At 35.0% G+C, this 24,993-nt stretch overlaps 1 protein-coding gene across 6 annotated transcripts in view; it reads left to right on the forward strand.

The window, feature by feature from the left end:
- RBPJ (recombination signal binding protein for immunoglobulin kappa J region) overlaps nt 1–24,993 on the forward strand; it is a 96,920-nt gene that overhangs the window by 14,575 nt on the left and 57,352 nt on the right. For 3 of the 6 annotated variants that reach the window (XM_036227572.1, XM_036227569.1, XM_036227573.1), the window contains exon 2: nt 18,502–18,684. The exons of 2 other annotated variants lie outside the window; for them this stretch is intronic. In XM_036227572.1, the coding sequence (XP_036083465.1) occupies nt 18,668–18,684 (17 nt within the window). In that variant the 5' untranslated portion in view covers nt 18,502–18,667. Of the gene's footprint in view, nt 1–6,198; nt 18,685–24,993 lie in introns of those variants that run through there. One more of the 6 variants, XM_036227571.1, reaches the window with a different exon arrangement.

A 24,993-nucleotide genomic window follows, 5' to 3' on the forward strand; every position in this document is an offset into this window, starting at 1 on the left:
GTGAATTCTGTGTTTGTTGTGAATCGCTAAGGGTGAATATATTTGGAAGGGGGTGAGTTAGGATGGTACAGAGTATTTCTATTCTGGTAATATTTGGAGCAGTCATTCTGTTACTGCTTTCTTTCTTATGACTTTGAAGGAATTTGGAATATTTTGCTTTACTTTTTTGATGATTTTCTAAATGTTATTCTGATATACATGAAGGTAAATTGTAATTTTAAGATATTTATGGACATGCTTTCTGTCATCAGATATTTTTGCTCTCTGCAACTACTTCTGTGTGTAATAGCACTTGTGGATGACGCTTTACCTATGTCTTCCGTTTAAAGCCATAAATGCTGGCTTGTTTGGAACTAAGTAGTTTCTGTTTGGTATGATTAGCCCATACATATAAACAGTTTTAGGCACAGTGCATATATCCATTTTTATTTCAAAAGTCTATGATCTTAATATGTTATTGAACAGATCCAAGTAGTTAACTGTAAATTATTAAAAGTAGTTTTACCCTGAGATATTGAAGACCACCCTGGAGATGAACTACAAGAAATAAGGGAGCTGTGGTATTTTCTATCAAAAAATCTAGAAGATATATTTCTCTAAAGAATTCTAGAAAATGTTTATTTCAAAAAAAAAAAGAAAAGAAAAAGGGTGGAAGATCAGTAGTTGAAAGATGAGGATTTCTGACCAAAAACTACCCATCACTGTGCATGTGGGATTATGGTCAGTTATTTCTGAAAGTCTTAAAAATATATATTTACAAATCTCTGAACTGTTTATTATTTAAATCATAACAGAGTCACTTTATTTGTAAAGGCAGTGTTTAACATACTTTCCGATCATAAATGTTGAGCATTGAAGATATTCGAAAAGTATGAATTAAATATGATGTTCAAATTAACTTGGACAGTAACATTTGTCCTTTTGTTGTGTGAGACGTGTTTTCAGGAAGGTTTTATGCACATTAAAAATAAGTTTTTCTTGAATTTAGTTATTATCCACAGTCACTTTTAGACATAAAAGCATTCCTGGTGAGTTACTTTTGATTCATGAACAAATTTTAGCAGAGCAGATGTAGGCTACCAAAGGAATAATTAGCCAAAATATATATATATAAAAGGTTGGAGAGCCCTTTGTGTAACATTTAATTTCTTGACTAGTTTATATGAATAATTAAAGTTTGAAGCAGTTAAAATTTCTTCTCTTGGGATTTCGCTCTTGTGACTGATAGCTGTAATCATCAGGGAAGTAGAAATATTATTTCCATCAAACAGGCTTTCCTAGCACAGGTCCCTAGTAGTTTATATTTATGTTGGATGATTTCCTGATTACTCCAATTTGGTATACTTTTGAAAGGTCACACCTGGAAATAGAATATGATGTAGATATTAAAATGGCTTAGTGAACTTGAGAACTTCCAGAAGTTGGAATTGTAATATATAGTTCCCATGCTCCTGGGGAAGGTAGTCTGTTCTCGTAGTAGGCACATGCCTCAGCTGTCCATCCTCTCAAGATTCTTTAGCTACCTCTTCCACTTTTTGACTTTAATTAGCTCTGACATCAATGTGCTATTTTCATTTCTCCTTTAGTCAGATGGCCTGCCCGTCCAGTGCTTTGAGGCACTGGTGGGTGGGTGTTAGGATTAGGGATAGGTGTCCATTGTGTATGAGGACGATTTGCAGATACTACAGTATGGAAGGGCTTACAATTAACAAAATCACATCTTTTTTTCAGCTTTAATGTGGAGATTTTACTTTCTATTTATAGGATCATCTTTCACCTTTTTAATGTCTATTTTCCTTTTCCTGTTGGAAATATAAAATCATACACAAATACATATTGGGACCCACATGTGTAGTTATGCCCCTGAAATTTCAAAAACACAACTTTGCATTTGTAGACTATATTATTCTATAGCAAGAAATGTTTTTTGAAGACATTTCTTAATGACATCTGAAAGGAACTCAGTGACATTTTGGAGATAGGTGAAACAGATTGCCTTTTGGAAAGATAGCATATGGGGCTTTATTTCTTTAATACTATAACTGGTTGAGGCAAGTTCTGAGAGTGAATAGAGCCTCGGTGGATGTATTTTGACTTTAGAGCTATTAAAAATTATCAAGGAAAAAATTCTGGTGCTTCACACCTGTTTGAGGGGACAGTGGTGCCATTTGCGGAGACGAGATGTTACTGAGGTAAATGGCATAGTAGAAGCGGCAAGTAGGTGTTAGGGGGAGTTTTTGTTTTCGATCATGTTGAGTTTGAGGTCCTGTGAGAGAGCTAGATGAAGATACCCAGTGGCCGGCTGTGTATGTGTATTATATCTGTGATTTCTGGAACTCAGGAGGGTGGAGAAGTCAAGATTAGAATTACATACGTGAAGACTGTTAGATGGGAATTAAAACCTTACAAGTGGGCAAAATCTCCGAGTAAGAGTTGGAGTTAAGCAGAAACAAACTGCTGGTGAGTATCAACATTTGAAGAACGAGTAGAGGTCTAGAAACAAGTAAAAGAAAACTAATAACAAAAAGGGTGAGACAAAAACCTATACATTGTAGTGGCACGAAAATGAATATTTTCTTGGAAGGAAACTGGTCAGTTGTGTCAGATTCTGCAAAGAGGACAAATGAGATAAATCGAAATGTTCGGCAGATTTAGTACTTCAAAGACAGTGGGAAGAACAATTTCAGTGAACTGGTGGGAGCTGTAATGTGGTTTGTTTTGGATCGAGGAAGTAGAGACAACTCTTTCAAGAGTAATGGCTCTGAACTTGGTGGGAGTGGAGCAATAGGTGTTGGCAGTACTACTTTGTAAGATGAAATAGGCTTGATTTATTTAGATGCTGAATGGAAAGAAACAAATAAATAGGGAAGGGAATGAAACTTAAATGGAAACTCCTGTTGTTGCTTTATCTGTGACATTGTGCAGATTCTCATGTATAAATGGAAAGTCTGCATGAAAAGAGGTTTTGTTGGAGAGGGGAACACATTCAATAATACTGTGACTACGAGGACATGCATAAGTTTGATTAACTTTTCAGAGTCTTTTTCCCATTGACTATCTCATTTTACTGAGGGAAAATATTCTGTATTTTTCTTCTGGAGAGGTGATGTTGATTCTTTCAAAAATTTTGTTTGCTGTCTCCAGTAATTTAGTTAATTCCTGTGAAGCCAAAGAAGGTTGCCTGTACTTGGGGTCTCTATTCTTTATTCATACATTGCAGGGGCTCTGTGGCACATGCAGCAGTTTTGCTTTGTTTTTGTACTTTATTATAGTCCTAGACTTGTGATTGCTCACCCATGTCAGTAGAAAGTTAGGTGATGAATTATAGTGAAGTGTTGTACTTTACTAATATGTACATTGAAATATATACAGAAATTTGAAATATTAAAAAATACCATGATAAAAATGAGGTTAATAAAAATTTGAAGACAGTTTTGAAGCGAATACTAGAAACTATCTTCACAAGTAGTTTTTTAGTGAGAACAGTGTATATTAAATCTCACCTAGTTTTCTTAATTGTGATAAAGTAACAATATACTTCATTAACTTTTAAATGTTGGTTAAGACTTTATGATGGCATCATTCAAAGGGCTAGTTCCAAGTTCCTTTTATTTCTATACAAATCAAGTGATTTTCATAGCTGGAAAGCTATTGTTTAAACACCATGCTTACCATAAGTGTTTTTAATTTTGCAAATTGCTAGGTAGCATAGCATACTCCAGGAAGCTGCTTGTCTTCATAGTTAAAGTAATCAATTTGGGAATGTTTTTGTATATGAAAAATGAGTAACTCATCAGGTTTGATAACCCTTTTAAATGCTTGCCTCGAGGTTAAGAGCCAAACGTCTGTATGGTACAAGAGATTTTTGTGGGTTACTCCCTATCTTTTGAAGATACATTGATTGTTTTATAAAACTACCCATATCCATGACATCTGGTAGTGTACTTTGTGCCATTCTGTGGTCATTTTCCTTGTTAATGAAAGGTGAAATAAATGAGTTTCTTGTGTGATGGATCTCAGTAATACATTTTTTACAGAGATCTTGTTTTTATTTTGGTTAAAGCAGATAATACTCTCACTGGTTTTCCGTCAGATACTTCTATTAAATACGTCAAAGGAGCTTCCTCTTTAGGTTAACCTTATATTTTGCTTCTAGCAGAGTGCCTGTCATATAGAAGGCACTCAGAAAATATTAAGCTGTAGAATGAATTTACAGTTGACAATGTTTTCCTGTAGATATTTTCTTAAGATATTTTTATTTCGTTAACAAGCCAGCAAGTACTATCAACTGAGGCATATACTACTCATTGGTATTATCGCAAATTTCCCACACTATTTAATTTTTCCTAATAGTAGTTCTTCCACCCATGCCATTTTCTTTGACACTATTTCCTGTACATATTTATATACAGCAATTTACTGATAGAAAAATGCATTTTGGTTATGTCTCTGTTATTCCCAAGTCATATTTCAGTTTTTTTTTTTACCATGACTGGAAGAACAAATATTTTCTCAAGGTATGTGGCTTTGTAACTTAAAATATTTTATAAGAAACTGCCGAAGAGGCATGTAAACATATATAGTTATATTCAGCGAAATTTTATAAAGTACTGAATCGAAAATCATGACTTTAAACCTCTCCAGAGAGAAGAAGCTCAAAACCTATAGAGATGTGAAATGTGTTTTAGGTACTTAATTTTTTAAGCATCTTACTAATGTGATTGCTTTATACTGTCGTTTACTGATACTTAGAAACAGAATTTATGTGGAGGGTGAGATTATTGTTGCTAGTAGATGTAAATCTGTATTTTAAAAAGTTATCTTGGTTTTGTCTTTTTGACTATCTTGTTATATCTATTTCTGATTAGTTCATCATTTTTACTTGGTGAAGAGAGAATACTAGAGGAAGAGGTACCCTTCTGCATTTTATTTATTTAGTGAGCTTGAATCGTTAGCATGTTCTCCAATACCTGTTTTGTTGCAGAAATCATCTTAAGACCTTCAGCTATTCTCTGAGGGCTCAAATCACTAAACTAGGTAATTTGCGGTATGCTGAAACAGATCAATCAGTGAGAGAGCACCATTGTCAACCCTTTCACCCTGTGGAACACTTGCTCTGCAGGTTGGGATCATCTGACCTAGGTGGACTGAGCCTTAGTGATGTATTCTAAGATATGGGAGCACCAGCTATGTTTCAGACTTTAGGATTTGCAAGTGGACAAAACACACAAAATTTCTCCAAGTATTAGAGATTACGTTTTATTGAGAGAGACAAATAAGTAAAATATCTATTGAGATAAAGGCTTTAGAAGAAAAGAAAGTTGGGATTAGGATAGGGAGAGTCAGGAAGAGGTTGCAACAAGATAAAGTACTCAAGGAAGGTCTCACTGAGATGGTGACATTTGAGCAAAGCACTTTAAGGATAAGGTGAGACTGTGGGACATGTATGTGAGGGAAAAACATTTCAGCAAGAAGGAACAGGAAATGTAAAGACCCTGAGGCAGAATGTGCCTAGAGCTGATATAGCTTATGAAATAAAGATAGGAGTCAGGATGACTCCATGGGTTTTGGCTTGAACCGTGGTAATTACAGGGTTGCTATCATTTGATATGGGAAAAACTGGTTTTGGGGTGGGGTTGGGAGATGAAGAGGTATGTGAAGGAGTAATTTGCTTGTATTGCTTCTGGATTTTTCATGGTCACAGATTTAAAAATGTCAGACAGTCCATCTCTTGGTTAGAAACATGATTTTGGACATACTCTAAATTGATGATACTTAAGGAAAGTGAACTATTTCCCTAGGCCAAACATAATTTTAAAGGAAAGGAACTTTTCCTGGAGTAAACAAAAGTATTTTATATATTAATTTTGGATTATCTAAATAATTATTTGAAAATTTTTGCTTTATTTTAAAATGCATAACTGCTCACAGTCCTGTTGATTTAAACAATAAATGTGACAATACTACGCAGATTAATATGTAATCTTTGACACATGAAGAACGTAAGTACTGAGACTGTATAGAAAGAAACAAATGGAAATTGAGAGACATGAAGTTCCAGTATTTAGATTAATGGGAAAAAGGCAAAATTTTTGACCACCGTGATATTGTGATTTATAAGGAGTATATATTTGATCATTCAGATGACCAAAATATATTTCTCTCATACGTATTTGGTCTTTGTCCACAGTTCCTGGCTCACAGCTCCTAAAACACTTGGAATTTCCTAAGTCACAAGGGCAATAAAGATGTCTTTTGTTATGTTAGTGAGGTGATTTTCGGAAAGTGCCTAAGGGTAAGGGCTGGTTGCCAGTGGAGCTAGCCTTGTGATTAGAAGGTTGGAACTTTCAGTCCCACCCCCTAACCTCCAGGGACCTGAGAGCAGGTCTGTATTTTGGATCAATCACCGGTGACCAATCATTCAATCAATAATGAATAACGAAGCCTTCATAAAAACCCAAGTGACAGAGTTCAGAGAACTTCCAGGTTGGTGACCACGTGGAAATGATAGGAGAGTGGTGGGGGAGTGCGGAAGCTCTGTGTCCTTTCCACATACCTTGCATCTCTTCCATTTGGCTGTTCCTGAGTTATGTCCTTTTATAATAAACCAGTAATCTAGTAAGCCAAATTTTTCCATGAGTTCTGTGAGCTGCTCTATGAAATTAATTGAACCCAAGGAGAATGCCATGGGAACCTCTGATCTGTAGCTGGTCAGTCAAAAGCCCAGGTAATAACCTGGGCTTGTGATTTGTAAGGACTGAACCCTTAATCTGTAGGATATGATTATCTCTGCATAGTGTCAGAATTTAGTTGAATTGTAGGATACTCTACTACTGTACAGAGAATTGCTTCTTGGTGTGCAAGACCCCCATCCCACATCGGACTTGCTACCAGAACACATTTGACCACATATTTAGGTTTCCAGGCATCACTCGAGATAATTTTTCTAATAATCTTTTATGTCATGAACAATTAATTCAGGGCAGATGTATCAGAATATCTGCTTATATGGCCTATTTTCTCTACAGACTATGTTTATCTTTCTATAGGAGCTTTCTGTTTTGATAGTGTTTATATATTTGGAAATATGTGCATGCTAGATGAGCCCCATTGCCTTGGTTTATACAATAGATTACTCAGTAGGGGCACTCTCTATAGTATCATCTTTTCTAGCTGCTATATTAAGGGATGTGCTTTGTGTGTGTGTGTGTGTGTGTTCTTTCCTGTCTACTTTGCCTGGGGTCACAATGAGTTGACATTGATCTTTAAGTATCAACAAAAAAAATTATGTAAACTGTTTTAAATTCAAAGTAACATTAATCTCTACTTGTAAATTTTTGTCCTAATGGTAGCAGTTTTAACACAAATTATTTTCTATGTAGAGTTGGAGTTTACCTCCTATCTTTAAAAAACAAAAACAAAATGAAATAAACTATCATGGCATTTTAGTAAGTCCATATGTACTGAAGGTTCATAGGGATTGTTTTGTCTAATGCATACAAGATTCTCTACCATAGTGCCCTATATTATCTTGATAAACCTTGAGTTCTGCAAAACTGTGCAGTGAAAGTAATAAAGCTTATGGGAAAAATGTGTTGGGACAGACTACTAAAAATCCATGGAACTTTGATCTTGAATACGAACTAAAAACAACAGCAATTCTAGTAAACAAAAGACTAGCATTTGTATCTTGTATTATCATCAGTCTATGAAGTCTTAAACCCTGTGCTCCAGGATCTTCTTCCTAGTTGTAGATCCTGGAAGGGCATTGCTTCTAAGAGACTATTTTCATTAAAATTAAAAATTTGATTCAGTGTGTAGTCATTTTCATAATTCAGTTGTTTTTAATTCAGGGGGAATCTTTTTGCAGTTTCATCTGCACAGGCAGCTTTGTCAAATAGATTAACCCAGTTGAAGAAGTAATAATTTCTGAAGCCACTAAATTCAGTCACTCCTTAAAAAAAAGATCTTTTGTAGATTTTTCAGGGTTTTTCCCCCTTAAAAAAATCATCCGTTGTGATTTATCTTTAATTGTGAAAAAATTTGTTGCCAAACAAAATGCTAGGAAGAACCGTTTATAAGGCAATATGACTTATTTTTACGCCAGCATCATTTCATTTCTAGTTGCCTAAGAAGTAATTCACAGCAAAGAAACATAACACTGTGGCAGAATAGACTTTATTTTTGTTTTATTTTGATTTGATAAGTAAGACCAGTGGCAGGTGAGTATTTAGTTTTGGAATCAGAAAGACTAGGCTTTGAATTCTGGCTCTGCCACTTAAATGTCACTTTCTGCAAGTTATCTGAATTCTTTAAGCGTTAGCTTCTGTATCTACAAAGTGGAATATTAATCATACCTACTCATGAAATCGGTAGTAAATAAATGAGATAATACTAGCCAATCTTTTTTACACATTGAGTTTACTAGTAAATGTTAGTTCTTATTTGCAGTTGTCATTTATAATCCACAGTATTCTTCAGAGCATGACATAACATACACCAATGACAAGGAACGTTTTCCAGCAAGTTTAACATTTATTTAATATAAGATAATTACAAGAAGGCAAGATTTTGTTAACATCAAATATAGGTTACAAGGATTATATATACAAAATGTGGTAAATGAGATTTATATTTTCAGTTTTTGGCAAATTATCAGAAGCTGTAATTGTATTTAGACTCTTGTGTTGTAAAGGAGATATAAAGAAGTTTTTTTCCTTAAGTTACGATAGAGATGCACTTCTTTCTATTAAGTGCCATTAAAAGTTTTATACTTTTCTACTTTTAGCTGTGACATGTAGTGGTTTTTGAGATTTATATTCTCTCTTCCAACTCAAAGCTTTCATTTAACAAAATAAGTTGAAATAGAACTGCATTTAAAACTTATTATTGATCCTTATTTGATTTGATGCTGCCTGTTGACATTTTTATTGGGAAGTTAAACACATACTGTCTGAACTGTCGAGTATCATGCACTGAACTGTTTTTAGTAAATGCTATTCAGGAAGTCATTTCTTGAAAACCTGTTACAGCCAAGAACTGTTAACACGTTAAATTTTATAAAAGATAAGTTAAAACAGGTTGCTCTTTAGTAGTTTGTGTCTTAGTGGGTAATCTAGCTGTTTTCATAACTATAAATATAAGGAAAAACACAAAAGGTCCTATTATAGAGACATTTCTCAAGGAATGTTGAGGTAAGGAAGAAGGAACGATGAATTCAGACGGGGTTTCAGTGACGTCTCTGTGAAAGATTTCTTCTTCCTCTTCTTATTTTTACACTTTTAAATTATGCTAGAGGAAGACGAGTTCTGGAAATCTGGAGGCAGGGCATTTTGTCAGGAACACCTGGATGCTCACCCCGTCCTCTGCCCTTCCTAGTCAGGATGTGGTTCTTGTTGGAGACAGATGAGTTTATTCAAAAACCAACAGTACCTAGTGTTTGTAAACATTCCTTTAAATGGAAGAAAACAAAGTGAGTGGTAAGGTAATCCTGAGGGGTATCTAAGTAAGAATGCTTTTTCAATTCTGTTAGAGCTGGACCTCAGGAAGGTGGTACTGGCAACTCCATAGGGAGCTTGGGCCAAGGTAAATCTGCCAAGATAGGCTGCGTTTGCTTCTGCTCTGTGTAACTACCGCTATTCAGTTAAGTTCTATGTCATCGGCTAAACAGAATAGGAAGTAGATCAGGCCAATAGGTCAGGAGTGAGACTGTCTTGTCTTTCCACAGGCACTTCCTGCATATTTGTAACATATTTGAAATGTTACACAATTAATACAGGAGTATATTTCTGTAGCATTAGTTTAGAAATCCCCAGTTCTACTCCCTTCCTCAGAGGTAACTACTGTTAAAAATTTAAGGCATATTTTTCCAGACCATTTTCTGTGTATTTAAATACATGTAAAAGTACATAAATGTAGTTTAGTTTTCTTTGGGGAAGATTGAATTTGCATATTCTGTATGATGTTCACTTTTAAAATTTAATAATCTTGGGTTCTTAGAATACGTTTAGGATTACTTTTGTTTTTTATATCTGTGTAGTATATATATTCATAATATAGTTATTACAGAACTTATTTAACTAATTCCCATTTGGCGTACACCTAGATAATAGTCCTCTTTTAGGAACAACAGTATAGTAATATCTTTGTGTACCACATATCCATGAGTATTTTTGTAAGGCATATACTTAGAAGTGGAATTGCTGGTTGCAAGAATATGTACATTTATAGTTTTGATAGATGCTGCCAAATGTTCTTCAAAAGCTTATACCCATATATAGCAGTATGAGAGTTGATGAATAGATTTCAGTAAGAAAAACATGGAGACAGGAGAGCCTAGTTGATAAGGTGAGGAAAGGGAGTAGAGAATGCGGTGGCTTGCAGGATGCAACCAAAAGATAGGTTGGATCCGATAACAAAGTATTTTTTAATGTGTTTCTTGGAACTTTAAACTTGTACAGACAGTGGAGGTCTTTTGAAAGGTTTTCTGTGTGAGCTTTATTTTCAAGAGCAATGACTATGAAGGCTAGGTTTTTGAGGATGAGAAATTGGCTGAGGCTGTTACAGTGATCACGTGGTATTACAAAGACCAAGGCATTAAAAGTGAAAGAATGAATCAGACCTAAGTAGTGATGCAGAATTAAAATCTGTGAGACTTTTGGTGGCTTAGGATGAACATTGAAAAAATTGAGTGTTGTGGCTATTAGAGTGGTTAGGTGACACCTTTCACAAAGATAAAGATGGAATTAGCAATAGGTTTGGGATAAAACAAGCAAAAATTTATTAAAATATAAGGAGAAATATGATTTACTGTCACATAAAATTTACCATTTTAACCATTTTTAACTGTGCAGTTCAGTGATATTAAGGACTTTCATATGGTTTTACAGCTGTCTTCCATCTTCCTAAACTGAAACTGAACCCAGTAAACTATAACTCTCCATTCCACCTTACTCTGAGCCCGTGGTAACCATCATATTTGACTTTCTGTCTCTGAATTTGACTGCTCTAGGTATCGCACATAAGTGGAGTCATACGGTATTTGCCCTTTTGTGACTTTCTTCAGGCTTCATTCATGTTAATAGCATGTTTCAGAATTTTCCTATTAAGGCAGAATGGTATTCATTGTACACACTTATCACATTTTTTTTGATGTATCCATCTGCTGATGGACACTTGAGTTGCTTTTGTTTGGGTTTTTTTTTGGGGGGGTAGTGGGGGAGGTTCTTGTTTTACCTTTTTTTTAGTTATTAGAGATTGAATACAATAAAGTTTGTATTCAATACAAAACACTGCACTGTTCTATAGATTCACTGTTTGAAAATAGTGTTTGTTGCCATAAGGATGATTACAGAAGATCTTAGTTTGTACAAGTGAAATATATCATTGTTTTTGGAAAAATGGCCTAAAATGCTTATTTTATTACTGGTAGGATTAGCAAAGTATTATTGTAATATTACCATAATGGTCAAAGATATGGTATAAAGTTAACTGGCTTTTAGAAGACCTAGAGTTTTTAATATAATCATTGGATTGTTGTGAGGGTTAAGTAATATGTACAAAATTGTGTACACTTTGAAGTGCCCCAAACAGAGAAGGAGTTGTAATACATGTTCTGGTTTGATTAAAGAATTGTTTTGAAAGAATTTGAATATCAGATAATGAAATAAAACAGCTGCTGTATCTGATGAAATAAGTGATATGGATATCGTAAAATAGGGATGATTGAGTTGCCAGCAAGTAGTGTTACTTGTTAATTGTGAAACTATCTCCAAAATCTTGATTACTTTGTGGCAGTAATTTTATAATTTAAGTTAAAATGAGAATAATGAGGTCAGAACAAGTGTATCAGGGCAGTTTTTTCTTTTTATTCATTACTACCTAGAAAATACATATTCACTTTCCAAGTTCTCTGCGGTTCATTTTTATTTAGCAGAGTTGTAATTGTAGGTCCACAGCCTGAAATTGTGACTTCTATTAATACATTTCAACACAATTCCATCTCAAGAAAATATGTTATGTTTTGGAACTCATTAACATACAATTTTTCTTGATGTTCCTTTTCTATTAAAATATACACACTCACACAAATTGCTGCTTACTAGACTTTCATAACAGTTGGCATAGGAAAATTGGAAAGCATGAAGAGAATACAAAATATAGATGAAGAATGGTAATGGAAAATTAAACAGATCAAAAGTCGTCCCTGGAGACTTCAACTAGTTTTTTTCTAGGATGGCTAACATTAAAAGATAACTCTTTAGCTTAATTAATTTCTTTCAACCTCATTGTAAAAGATAAGCTAATAGAAAGTAGTGGGTATTTAAATGAGATGCTTAGCATGTGGAAAACACATCATAAATGTCTGCTAAATTTATTATTTCTCATCTATGAATTTGAGACTGAGAGGCATTTTGGTGACTGGAGAGAACAAGATAATAGGTTACTCTTCTTAGCTGAAATTGCCTTTATTGTTTTACCTCTACAGTGTTTAAAAATGGACTATATCCCCTAACTTAGTCTCTATAATTGGAAATTTTCTTTATATTCTTACCGCATTATCTTTTATTTAACACTGACAAGTGAATATGACACAGGATGCATAATTAAAATACTAAGATTATTTGATTAATACATATTTTTTCCTCATTAGCTTTTTAAAAAAATCTAACTACAAGCAAGAAATAGACTGATTGTCATGTCTCCCTACCCTTTGCCCATAGTTCTGATAAACTGTAATACATTCTATTAGCTTAAGCATATCTACTTTATTATGTACAAACCGAACTACTGAAACCCCTGTTTTTTAAGTTTCCTGAAGTCTCCTCATCTCAATAAGTGACTCCATGCTTTCGGTTGCTTAGGCTACCTTGGAATCACCATTGCTGTCTTCCTTTTTTTTTTTTTTTCCAGTTCCACAATTCAGTGAGTTAGCAGATGTCATTAGTTTTGTCTTTACAATATGCCCATAGTTTCATCACCTGTGACACTTCTGTTGCTTCCACCCTTGTGTAAGACACACTGTCATCTTTAACCTAGTTAACCTAGTTAGTCACAATAGCTTCCTGACCTCTACTGCTTCTTGTCATGCCTTCATTCTTTCTCCTCTCATCAGCCAGATTCATGCTGATCTTTCTCTGCTTTGATCTTGATCCTCCTCGGCTCAGAATTTGTAGTATAAAGCTCAAGACCTTCATGATCTGTGGTGTCCCGGAGAACATGGATGTGCACACCCTCACCTCTACTCACAACTGAGCCTCTTCATCTCCTAATACCTTCTCCTGTGATTTCTGTGTTCTAGCCACACTGGTCTCTTTGTTGAAACACTCCTGCTTCAGGGCTCTTAGACCTATTGTTAATTTCTCTTGTGTGGAACTCTCCTTTCTCCTTGAGTTCTTGGCTCAAATATTACCTCAGTAAGGGCTTATTTATTGTACCTCATCCAGCCTTTCCTATCCTTCTTTCTTTTTCCATAGAATTTACCACCATCTGACATTCTAGTTACAATGTAGATTATGCTGGATTTTGGTCTAATTTATATACTGAGGCATCTACTTTAAAGAAGGGCTAACACATTATAGATATTCAGATATTTGTTGAGCTATGAATTTCTTAAGAGAAAGGAGAGACTGAAGGCATGAATTAGAGCCAGAGATTTGATCATCACATCACCCATATAATTAGAATTAATATGTGTGAAAAAAATTCTAACTTAAAGCATAAGTATTTTTTTATCATTAAATTAAAACATTCCTAGGAAAATGTTTTATTTTAGAGTTGTGGCATTAGCAGTCATTGATTAACATATTTTGCCATCAAAGTCAGTGTTTATGCCTGTTCTGGTGGGCAGTGTCTTGGGTGTTTTCACATTTAAGCATTACCGCAATTTTGTGCTGGTATTATCTGCAGAGAAGTTGTGACTGGTCAGTACATATCAAGTAAATTTCTAACCTATGACTCCTGACTCCAAGTTCAGAACTTGAACAGAACGTTGTTTATCACTCGGGACCACAATCTTTTAAGCCACCCAGGTTTACATTTTATTTTAAACAAAAAAGAGACCTTAACAACTAAGCTGAAGGAGAATGAAAATGATAGAGAGAAACTCAATTCACCTATAAACATTTTTACGAAAGTAGAGAAAAATTTGATTCAGGCTCTATATCTTTAGTGTTTCTTACTTGGCTTCCTCTTAAGTACTAGAAAGGAAAGAAGCTTCTGTTGATTTGCTTGTTTTCAGTAAATACATAGTAGTGTTGATGAGCCGATTTATTTGATTTCTGCCTTTTCTTCCCTAACATCCTTTATCCTTTGCTCAGCACTTTTTGAACTACTACTGTTCTTCCATCTCCCTCTCCACTCTCCCCACCCTCCTATCTTTGGTCTCACAGCAGGTACACTAATCCATTTGGAAGAGGATAGCTGTGTATGCGTATATATGCATGCATGTGTGTATTTATGTTTAAATTATACCTGTCCCTACTGTGCTGTCTAGAATTCCAGCAAAAAAATGCAGGCATATTCCAGTTGAACCCTGGGGTTTTGCAACTTTAAGAGCAGCAGTCTCATCAGGCACTTTGATAGAACTTTTTATCAGTGTTACAATATACATTTTAAGAAAAGAGCTTTCTCAGTTGTAAAGTAAAATTAGTTAAATATTTCATCTTTCAGAATTGCTAGATCACAAGTGTCTTTTATGTGCTCAACCTCAGTGATTCTGAGTTTAGTCTCTTGGCTATAGCTGCTTGACGTTCCCTTGCCCCAGTGTTTAATTGCAAAGAAATTGCAGTTTTATTATTAAGATGGGAATCATAGTAGTTTATGATTCTTAGAAAGATTTTTTGAAAATTACTCAAAACCAGATTCGGCTTTAGATTTGAAATCCATATTAGTATTGCCAAAAACTAGTTTAGTGTTGAAATTCCTAAAATATATGATTTTCATACTTTTGATACAGCAACAGTTAATTTTCTGTCATTATATAGCAGGACTGTTTCCAAGTACTTAGTTGACAAAACTTGTTTAAAATTTGTGTCTGTAGAACACATCCCCTAAATTACAGTATCTAATTTAAAGACTGCTTCATCAATTTCAGTATTTTTCTTTGTAAAAATTAAGTACCTTTAATAAGCCTTTGAGAATTTATGTAAAAACAACTTGGCTTAGTATGTAGTATGTAATACAGTGTAGGTACTGGAAATATATTATGGATGTTTGGTTTTTACTATTAGTCTCCTCTGTTTTTTCTCATCTATCCTTTTTATGTTATATTTTGTTATATTTTTAAATATTATCTGTTTTCTCCACCACTGCTCCTGCAGTTCAGAGGTGTGAGAAGATGAGATGAAACAGCATGTACAAAGGTCCAGAGATCTGAAACACCATGGTGTATTCTGAGAAATGTATAAAAATCTATATGGCTGAAACATATGTTGTTATCTGTATGGGTAGGAGGAGACCAGAAGCTGAATCAGGAAAAATCCTGTGAAAATGTAGTTGTCCAGGTCAGCCAAACCCAGCAACTTACATTCTTTATTCCTCCTTCTTAATTTTGCGCTTTTCCCTTGTCAGAACTTAATTTCTTCAGGAGCAAATTTGCCTAGGTATATTTTAAAAGATGGAAGTTTTCCATATCACTTTTTTATTGTCTATTTTGTACAGTAAAGCTTGTAAAATGAGTTATACAGAAGAGTTATGCAGTTATTCATGAAAATATTTTTTTAAATGACCATTTAAGTTTCTAACTGTGACAGATTTGAACCCTCAAATGTAATTCTGCAATATTTTGTTTCAGAAACTTAAAAATGGTTTTCTTGATTCACCTACCATGAGTTGCTGTACATTGGCATAGTAGTTCTGTTCATCAGCTTCTTCAGTTAGTTTTGGAATGCAATGTAAGTGTATGGTTTTCATACGTTGCTTAGGAGTTTCTTGTCCTTAATTTGGGGATTTTTCAGGGCTTTTGGTTATTCTTTTATTTTAATCATATTTGAGGCATTGTAGAGAGCTGTCCATCTGCTTTTTTTTTCTTTTTTATTGCTGATAACCTGACCAAATGGCCTCACCTTCCTCAGCTAATGAACGACTTCTCTTCCCATGAGGCTGAGACTGGTAGCAGTCTATGGGGACAGGGCCAGTTTGGGAAATTTGGCAGATACCCCTTTAAGGAAAATACTTTTCATGCTCATTTTTCTTTTCTCAACTAAAATTTATATTGATAAATACAGTACTATGCTTTTCAAGTTAACTGAAAGCTCTTCAAGTGCTTACTTATAAAAACACAATATTTCATTTTTAGGAATCAGATGAAGCTTCTAATTTGCACGATACATAGAATTCTGATCCTTCTTAGTGGCAAATGTTCATATAGCCTCTTGCTAAACAAACCATGGCTGACTGAGTTTTGTGTGAGAAGCGTTAATAAAGTTAGATTATTGCTAAATTAGCCAAGTTGAAAAATAAACTCGTGTTGGACTTTTTTTTTCTGATTGCTTCTGAAAGATAGGCATAGCAACCTGAGTGGGGTTTTAGAGTTGGAAATGTGAGACTGACAATCTGTCCCGCCACTTTCAGTCTCTGGTGCGTGATGTTTTGAGTAGGTTACTTATAGCTCTCCGAATGAGCCCCAGTCTCCTCCCCTGTAAAGAGGAGGCAGCTAGTCAGTCTTATGAGTGATACATCAGGATGAAATAAAATATCAAGTGCTTAGTATGGTACTTAGCATGTTGTCAACAAATGTTCGTTTAGTCTCAGTACCACTCCCTCCCGCCAACAGTCCTGTACAGCAATATTGTAGTAGGAGAGAGCTGAAATTATAGCTAGAAGATCTAGATTTAACTCCTAGTTCTTTTATTGCATGTTTCCTTGGGTCAGTCGACCACAGAACCTGTTTTCTCCTATAAACTGGGGTTCTGAAAATTAAATGAGGTAATGAGTAAGTGTGTCAGACCTAGGCCTTTATTCTTTATTATCTAACACATTTACATCCTGCCTTATTTCCCAGTGGTTAACATTATTCTTTGTGTGCAGGGGAGGAGCTGTACTTCAGGAACATTAACTGATAGTTGTGTGGCGATGCATTTATCTGGACGCACAGAGTCATAGGAAACAATGTGGATGGCCTTCCAGGAAGTTGTATACATACACAGAGCCATTAAGTAGTTTAAAGCTCTAGCGGGAACGGTCAAGGGGTTGCACAAATGTGGTAAAATGATCAGTTTGAAAAAGATGGTTGTGGCTGTCATAATTTTATTGGACCAGGGCCCTTGTTTCCGTTTTTCATTAGTTTCTTTCCACCTAATCTGATATAGTTCTTTCCTGTATGCAATTCTGCCACCATAAGCAGCTCTCTGAAGAGTGACCTACAGTTTGTAACCTGCATTTTCTGTAACCTACAATAGATCTAAATCTCAGAAATATGTAATTTTCTGACAGTGAACTTGAAAAGTTTTCATCATCCGAATCTATCCTTTCAGACAGGAAATAGTTTCACTTTCTCTTTACATACTTTTTAGCTCTCCCTGGGACTTTGTCATCCTGTATTCCTTGTCTGTTAATCTTTACACAAGCTGTTCCACAAACCCAGAGTGTAACAGAACCTTTCTAAACTTTCTCTCTCTCCTTGAAAGTCCTTTTTTATAATTTGCTTTCATTAAAAATTTCCTGATCAGTCATCCTAAAGTAATTTTAATTGCTTTATGACATGAATGTATATGTGTATTGATAATGTATCAGTTTTATTTTCTTTGTGTAGCTTGAGTCTTATTTCTTATAACCATAGCATGATGCCAAACTCGAAGCAAAAGTAGAGAGATTCTTAGATTTAAAAGGTGATACATAGATTTCTTATTTTAATGACATGTTTTTGATGGTTTTATGTAAGCAAGGTGGGTGGAATGAGGAAGAAAGAGGAACAGAGAACCTGCCAGGGTAATCACAGAGCAGAGGTAAAACTTGGTAGTTTGCTATCTATCTGTTCATTTATATGCATGCTCTTCATAGAAGTAAGCTTTATAAACAGGAGTGCTTTTCAATTTAATAACTTTATCAAATTGAAAGGAGTCGGTAATATTGACACCAGGAAGGGCATTGTTTGGAGGAAGCCCTGCTTTGTCTATTAATGAATTCCCTTTTATACAGGTGTGTGGGTGATTTCCAGCTCTCATTCAACAGAGAATAGAATAGTTGGTCAATCAAAGGTGGACCTGGCACCTACCATACGTTTAGACCAGGTTTTCATTTCTTGAGAAGAAAACCGAAGAATCAGTTGGGTCAGAGATTTGCGGGGTTCTAACATATCTCAGCAAAGCAAGGGCTGTCACTCTGACCACCAAGCATATACTCCTCATGCATATGAGGGTTTACATTAAAAAAAAATGACAGTGTTACATAATGGTAGTGGCATCTTCTTTGATTTTCTTAATCATGGCAGCAGTTAACACAGTGCACTAGTGGCTTAATATACCAACATTTAAGTCCTTATTTTTTGTTTTTGTTTTTAAGTCATTGAAATTATGAGACTATCATTCAAATGGAAGCATTGTAGTTCTTCGGAACCATTATGATCTCAAAAGGAAAGGAGAATGATACAGATACACTGGCTGAGGTGTTTTGAGGTGCATCGAAGTGTTCCAAGCTGTGACTTACCTTAACATGTTCTTGAAGTACCATGGCGTGGATTAAAAGGTATGCTTTAGAATCTCCTAGTGACCCCAAGGTAATGGATAGAATGAACATTCATGATTCTGTATTTAATTATCTTATATCTTAAGATATTTTAATATTTAGATTGTAGATGTGGTTGGATTTATGGTAGTATTATTTTCTGTTAGAAAAAAAACATCACAAGCTCTGTGGGTGAATTTTCTTTTTGAGATGGTTAGAGAAGACACTGGTGTAGATATTTTCCATAGATTTTAATGGTAATGAGCTATAATTTCTTTCACCAAATAGGTTAGGGATTATTCATATGTTAATCTGTAATTATCTTTCTGGTTTATATTATAGACTGGTTTTTCTGAAGTGTGGTCATTTCATGGTAGCCTGAACAGGAAATAGTTAGATAAATAATTCACTTGGGGTATTAATGTGTCCAAACAAAACAATTCTGACTTGGACTATATATAGTTTGTGCTTGTTTTTATTTTTTACAAAAAATTTTTTTCTGAGAGGAGAATGAATAATTCTTTATTAATAGTGTGATTTAATGTATGCAATTAATCATTCATGTGTTTGTGGTGTATAGTCCTACTGTTAAGTTGTGGTTGCTAGTAGTGGCAATTCTGGACTTCGTATTGCCCACTTGACCATCAGAAATCTTTTAGATTTTTATGTTCATAACATTTTATTTGAGTGACGTAGGCAAAACTACTTAATTATTTAAAACCTTGGAGGCCTAATTTTGTACTGTGTGCTTGCTACTAAATGATTCTTAAGGGTGGTATAAGTGAATCAACTCAGGGAGAATGTTGCGTTCATTAATGGTTCATCAGATTCAGGATTCGGAATTATTTATCTTTTAGGTAATGAATTAAAATGTGTTGGGATGGTTTAAGTCATGAATAGATAATGAATAGAAACACACTAGTGCAGTCCGTAATCTTTATCCATTAGGCTATCGTGTGTTAAGATCCTCTTGCCATGTCAGCAGTTAAATTCTTAATAGAATTTAGTTATTAAACCTAAGGTAAAACTACTTTATATTAAATTCTAGTCTATAATGACAGTGTCGTAATCAAGTTACATGGTAAAGTCAGCCACTTATTAACAAAGGTATTCATTCATTTGAACCATGTGTTTTATGTCTGATGGCATATAATAATAGTACCTACTGTCCACAAAGGTCTTTTTTGACATAATGTATGATATTTTATACAGTGCTTACGATATATATTTCTCTATAATATTTGCTAATTCAACTTCAGAAATCTCTGAGGCAGCACTTGGGTATCTGCTTGTTCAGTTTTAACTCCATAGAGCAGGGATTCTGAATCTCCAGGCCACCGACTAGTACCAGTCCGTGGCTTGTTAGGAAGCAAACCGTACATCAGGCGGTCAGCCACTGGCGAAGAGAAGCTTCATCTGTATTTTCTTCATCTGTAATAAGTGAAGCTTATTACAGGAGATTTTCTAAGGAGTGGAGTAAACTAGGATATAATAACAGCAGCTTTTGAGTGGCGCTAGCATCACTGCCTCAACTTCACCTCAGGTCATCAGGCATTAGATTCTCATAGGAGCATTGGTCTCTGGTGCCAAAAGGGTTGGGGACCGCTGCCGTAGAGGATTCTTAATGCACAGCTAGAGTTGGGAACTCCTGTTCTTCTTTGGAAGAGTTTATAACTTAGTGGTTAGCTTAGACTTGGGCCAACTGTCAGATTAGATCTGTGTTTCAGATCTAATACTTAGGTTGTTATTTTGACAGGTCGTAAGAAAGATCTGGAAAAGATATATAAATTTATATATTAAAAATATAACGTGAGTGTAATTATAATTTATATATTACATTTTGTGTGTGTGAAACAAATAATAATAAAAACCATTTAGGGTTGAGTGTGTAGGAAGCCAGCGTTAGATTAAAAGTGGTGATGATTGTTAAATGCCAGAATAGGAACCTCTTTGGGAGAGTAGGGTACTATTACCTTTTTTCTTATCCTGAGTCTTACACTTTCTCCTGTGATCTTTCTAGAATTAAATAAACAATCACTATTTGACTGATGTTTTCAACTCTTTGGGCTTTTTCTCATCAGTGAAAGATGATCACTATAGACTGGTAATTTATCTGTGATCCTCTTATCCTAAGTCAAGTGGGTCAAGAAGTCGATTTAGTGAGTTATAGTCAGCAGCAAGACATGTTATTAGAATAGAAAATAATATCAGAGTGTACCAAATGTAGAAAACAGTATTATACACTTATGTATATGTTGAGTGGATCATTTTAGTTCCCCTAAGTATATGCCTTCTGTAGTCACAGATGTCCCTCAGCAGTGATAGTTTTATATTATTTTGCGTAGCTGAGAAATGACCAGGATAGGTTACAGTCTATGGCTTCTAATGACATGCCATGCTCTGTCACCTTCAGGGATCCCCCCACTGTCCTTTTCATTTGAAGTGAAGCTTATTGCAGGAGATTTTCTAAGGAGTGGAGTAGACTAAGACATAATAGCAGTGACTTTTGAGTGACATTAACAAAAGCTGTTTTGTCAAGTAGAGTGATATGCATGTTTTAAGATTGTGTCTAAAATATAGTTTCTTCTCCTCTAGAAAACAGTAAGAGAATGAAGATTTCCGGTAAATTGTTTCACAACAATGGAATTTGTACATTAGTTTTCTACACTTGTGAGTTGAAAATGGCATAACTTTGCCAAAGTAGAAGGCCAAAGATAATAAGCACAATTCATCTTTCTCTACAAGTTCTTGAAATTGAATCAAATATACATAGTTCCTGCTCTGAACTGTGTATGATATACTAAATTTAGAAATCATGTTATTTTATTTTTCGATTAGAGTTGACATTCAGTATTTTTTATATTAGTTTCAGGTGGTTAGACATTTACATAATTTGCAAAGTGATCCCCTGATTAGTCTAGTACCCACCTGGCACTATACGTAGTTATTACAGTATTATCGACTATATTTCCCATGCCGTACTTTACATCCTTGTGACTGTTTTGTAACTACCAGTTTGTACTTCTTAATCCCTTCATCTTTTATACCCAGCTCCCACCCTCCAACCCTGTCTGGCAATCATCAAAATGTTCTCTGTCTATGAGTCTGATTCTGATTCGTTTGTTCATTTATTTTGTTCTTTAGAGATGGACCTAGAGGATATTATGCTAAGTAGATATCATATTTTGAAATTACAGAAGATAAAGTAATAACTCCTTAACCAGTGGTTTTCCGTTAACTACCCTGATAACGGTTGCTTGTCTTTGTACCATTGTATACAGGCATATGTTGCTGGTGGTGGATTCAGAGAGTGGGAAAATTGAATTCCTTTTTTCTATATGTTACCCTACACCGCCTCCCTCACCATCCCCACTCCACTTCATCTACTTTCAGACTGTCCAGTTCTCCTCGTATCAGTAGCATCACTTGGCTTTTTGTCATTATTTCAGTCATATTTCCTCCCAACTTCATCATTTTCTACCTCATGCTATTTATCCTGTTGAGAGTACAAGGTTTCCTGTGTTATATTTATTTTTTCTTCAAAACTGTCCCTTTTCTTGATTATCATCATGCAAGAGAGCAATTTGTGTTCTTTGGCAGATTTTTTTTTCTCCCAAGGTGTGGTTTAGAAGGAAACTTAAACTCATTCTAGTTTATTGGCCCAGAATTGAGATCAGTGGCCAGAGGCAGAACCTAACCACCCATCTAGGTTTAGAAGAAAGAGGCTAGCATTAATTTACGTTAATAATTAGATATGTTTCCAGTATACGTTTGTTTATTAAAAACAAGTCAAAAGCACCGTTCAAGAATGAAGATTATCTGCTTTGACACTATTTGAAAAAGATGTTTTAAATTCTAAAGATAACAAAATTTTAAAAATTTAAATCGTTAGCATTAGGCACTTTCTCATGCTAATTTGTATTTAAAACAATACTATTTTTGCAAGTCTATGGGATCTAGGGTATTTATTAAAAGAGTGCTTTAAAACCCTGTTTTAAGTATGAACCTAACTGAAAAGTAGAATATGCTGTGTCAGTAATTGTCATGAAAATCAAGGTCTCTCTTTTTGAAAAATACAGTGAAGTCAGTTTATTTTTTACTGTTGTACCCTCAGGGGATTATGAGGAGAGTATGTAAATGAGCAGGAAATGTGCATGTATTCTTTCTTCAGAATGCCTAACTTGTCACTTAAATGAGTACAGCTTTCCTTTTGATACCTTATCAGTGATGCAACCAAATTCTTACACATTTCTATGAGTGAGCTCTGTGAGGCATTGTTAGCTGATGAAGAGGGAAGTACAAATAAGTCCTCAGGTGTTCTTTTAACTATCATGTCAACATATAGACTGAAAACGTGCTACTTTTATGTTTTACAACAATGGGTAAATGAAGATGTTTAAAAATGTACTAGAAGTACTGGTGGTAGCAAGCAGCAAAACAGATTAATCAAATGTGCATAAAATTTACCTTTATTAAAACTATCTTTTATTGTTGAAATTCCTGTGGGAAAACTAACCTATGAGCAAGTCTAGCTCAGGGGCAGAGGCAAGTAACATAAGTCTATATAAAAATAAGGGCGACTTGGAGCAGATAGACTCCACTGTTCTGCCTGTTATGCAGGGAGGCAATTTTCAACTCCCCTGCCCCCCCTCCCCCGCCCCCAGTCCTTTCCCCTCAGTTATGCAAATTTTACTGACTCCTGTACACCCACCCCTGGAACAGGCTAGTCAATAGCTGGTACTCAGAAAATATTTCTTAAATGAATAAACTTTTGATACTGGGTTTTTAAGACATCTCTCTGTCCTATCTCGGTAGATTAGGGTATATCTTTCTTACCTACTTCTTAATTTATGTATGGAGAGAATGAGCTTATATTTAAGGAAATAATCTTATTTTGAAATGAACTTGATCTTAATTTTTACAGTTTGGTCATTACTGAGCCCTTTCTTGAGTTGGGGTTTGTAAGTCTAAATCAAGGCCAAGAAAATCTGAGTTCATAATAGCTAACATTTAATGAACATTGTATTTAGAAAATGCTTCTCCAAGTGTTTTACCTGTATTAACTCAGTCTTCACACAGCTCTCCAGTTTGTTAGAATTAAGATTCCTATTTTGCAGATGTGGAGACTGAACCTCTAGAATAACTAGGGAAGGGTCAGAGTGGTTTTTGTTGTTGTTAGAAAGCCCTGGACTTTGGGGCAACAAAATTTGGTAATATGTGAATTCAGCAGATTTTATTTACAAATGGTAGATACCCAATAGCCAAGTATAAGATTTTTTATAGGACGAGAATGATTGTGATCTGGACAAGAATGATTATGATCTGTTCTCATATCCCACATAAGAATAAGCTCTGTATTTGAACTGAAACATTTCCATATTTGGGATTGACCACATCTGGTTGGTTAGGAAGTGGACAATTACCCTTTTATGGTCTCTAGACACTCCATTGTGCTCTTTTATTTTTCTTCTACTTTAATCTCTCTTCTTCTGTACTTCCTCAAGCAACCTTTTTTTCTCTTCTTTTTTATTGCTCTTATACTCTAATGTTCTTTCTTCTTTTCCTCCTTACCATCCCTCAGTCCCCTCTCCATATTTACATTCAACCTGAACAAACAAGAACATTTGCTCTACATTCTTCCTGTTTAGAATAGTATATGAACAGTGCTTTTGAGTCTGAGAACCAGTCAGGCCAAGTGAAGATGCTATGAAAATAGCATAAAGTGTGGACCTAGGAAGTCAAAGAAGGCTGACCCAGGACAAGTAGTATTCCTCTTCCAGAGTAAACAGCTTGCTGGTATAATGGCCAGACCTCTAGAATTAATTCTTGAGGAATAGAATCAAACCAAGGCATTGATAGATAACCAGGAAAAAAGAAAAAGAAACAATCAACAATTGAAATGATTTTGATTTTCATTCCAAAGTTAAAATTTATACTTAGCATTGAGAGTTTAATTTCAATCTTAAACTTTCCTTCAAACCTAGGAGCTGCTACCATTTTAAAAGTTTAGAAGTTAACTGCATTATTATTATCAGCATACACATAAGAGGTCTTAAATTAGCATTTGATTATTGTTATTAAGTCTAAACTACCCAGGAGAAGGGCGAAAGGGAGAAAAAGAATTTACACGAGCTATAGGCAAAAAAGTGGGAAAAGGGTGAGGCATGGCTAGCAGGGTGCAGTTCACATAAAGAAATGGCCACTCCTCTAGAGTGGCTGGGGTTAGCTTAGCAGTCCGGAAAGCCCAAGTGTAAACAAGTAGAGGATCCGGGGAATGGGGAAGTAGCCACCTGGAAATTAATCCAAAATTCCAACAAGCAAAACAGGAAT

This window comes from Rousettus aegyptiacus, unplaced genomic scaffold, assembly GCF_014176215.1.
Source record: "Rousettus aegyptiacus isolate mRouAeg1 unplaced genomic scaffold, mRouAeg1.p scaffold_m13_p_10, whole genome shotgun sequence".
In the NCBI taxonomy this organism is placed as follows: domain Eukaryota; kingdom Metazoa; phylum Chordata; class Mammalia; order Chiroptera; family Pteropodidae; genus Rousettus; species Rousettus aegyptiacus.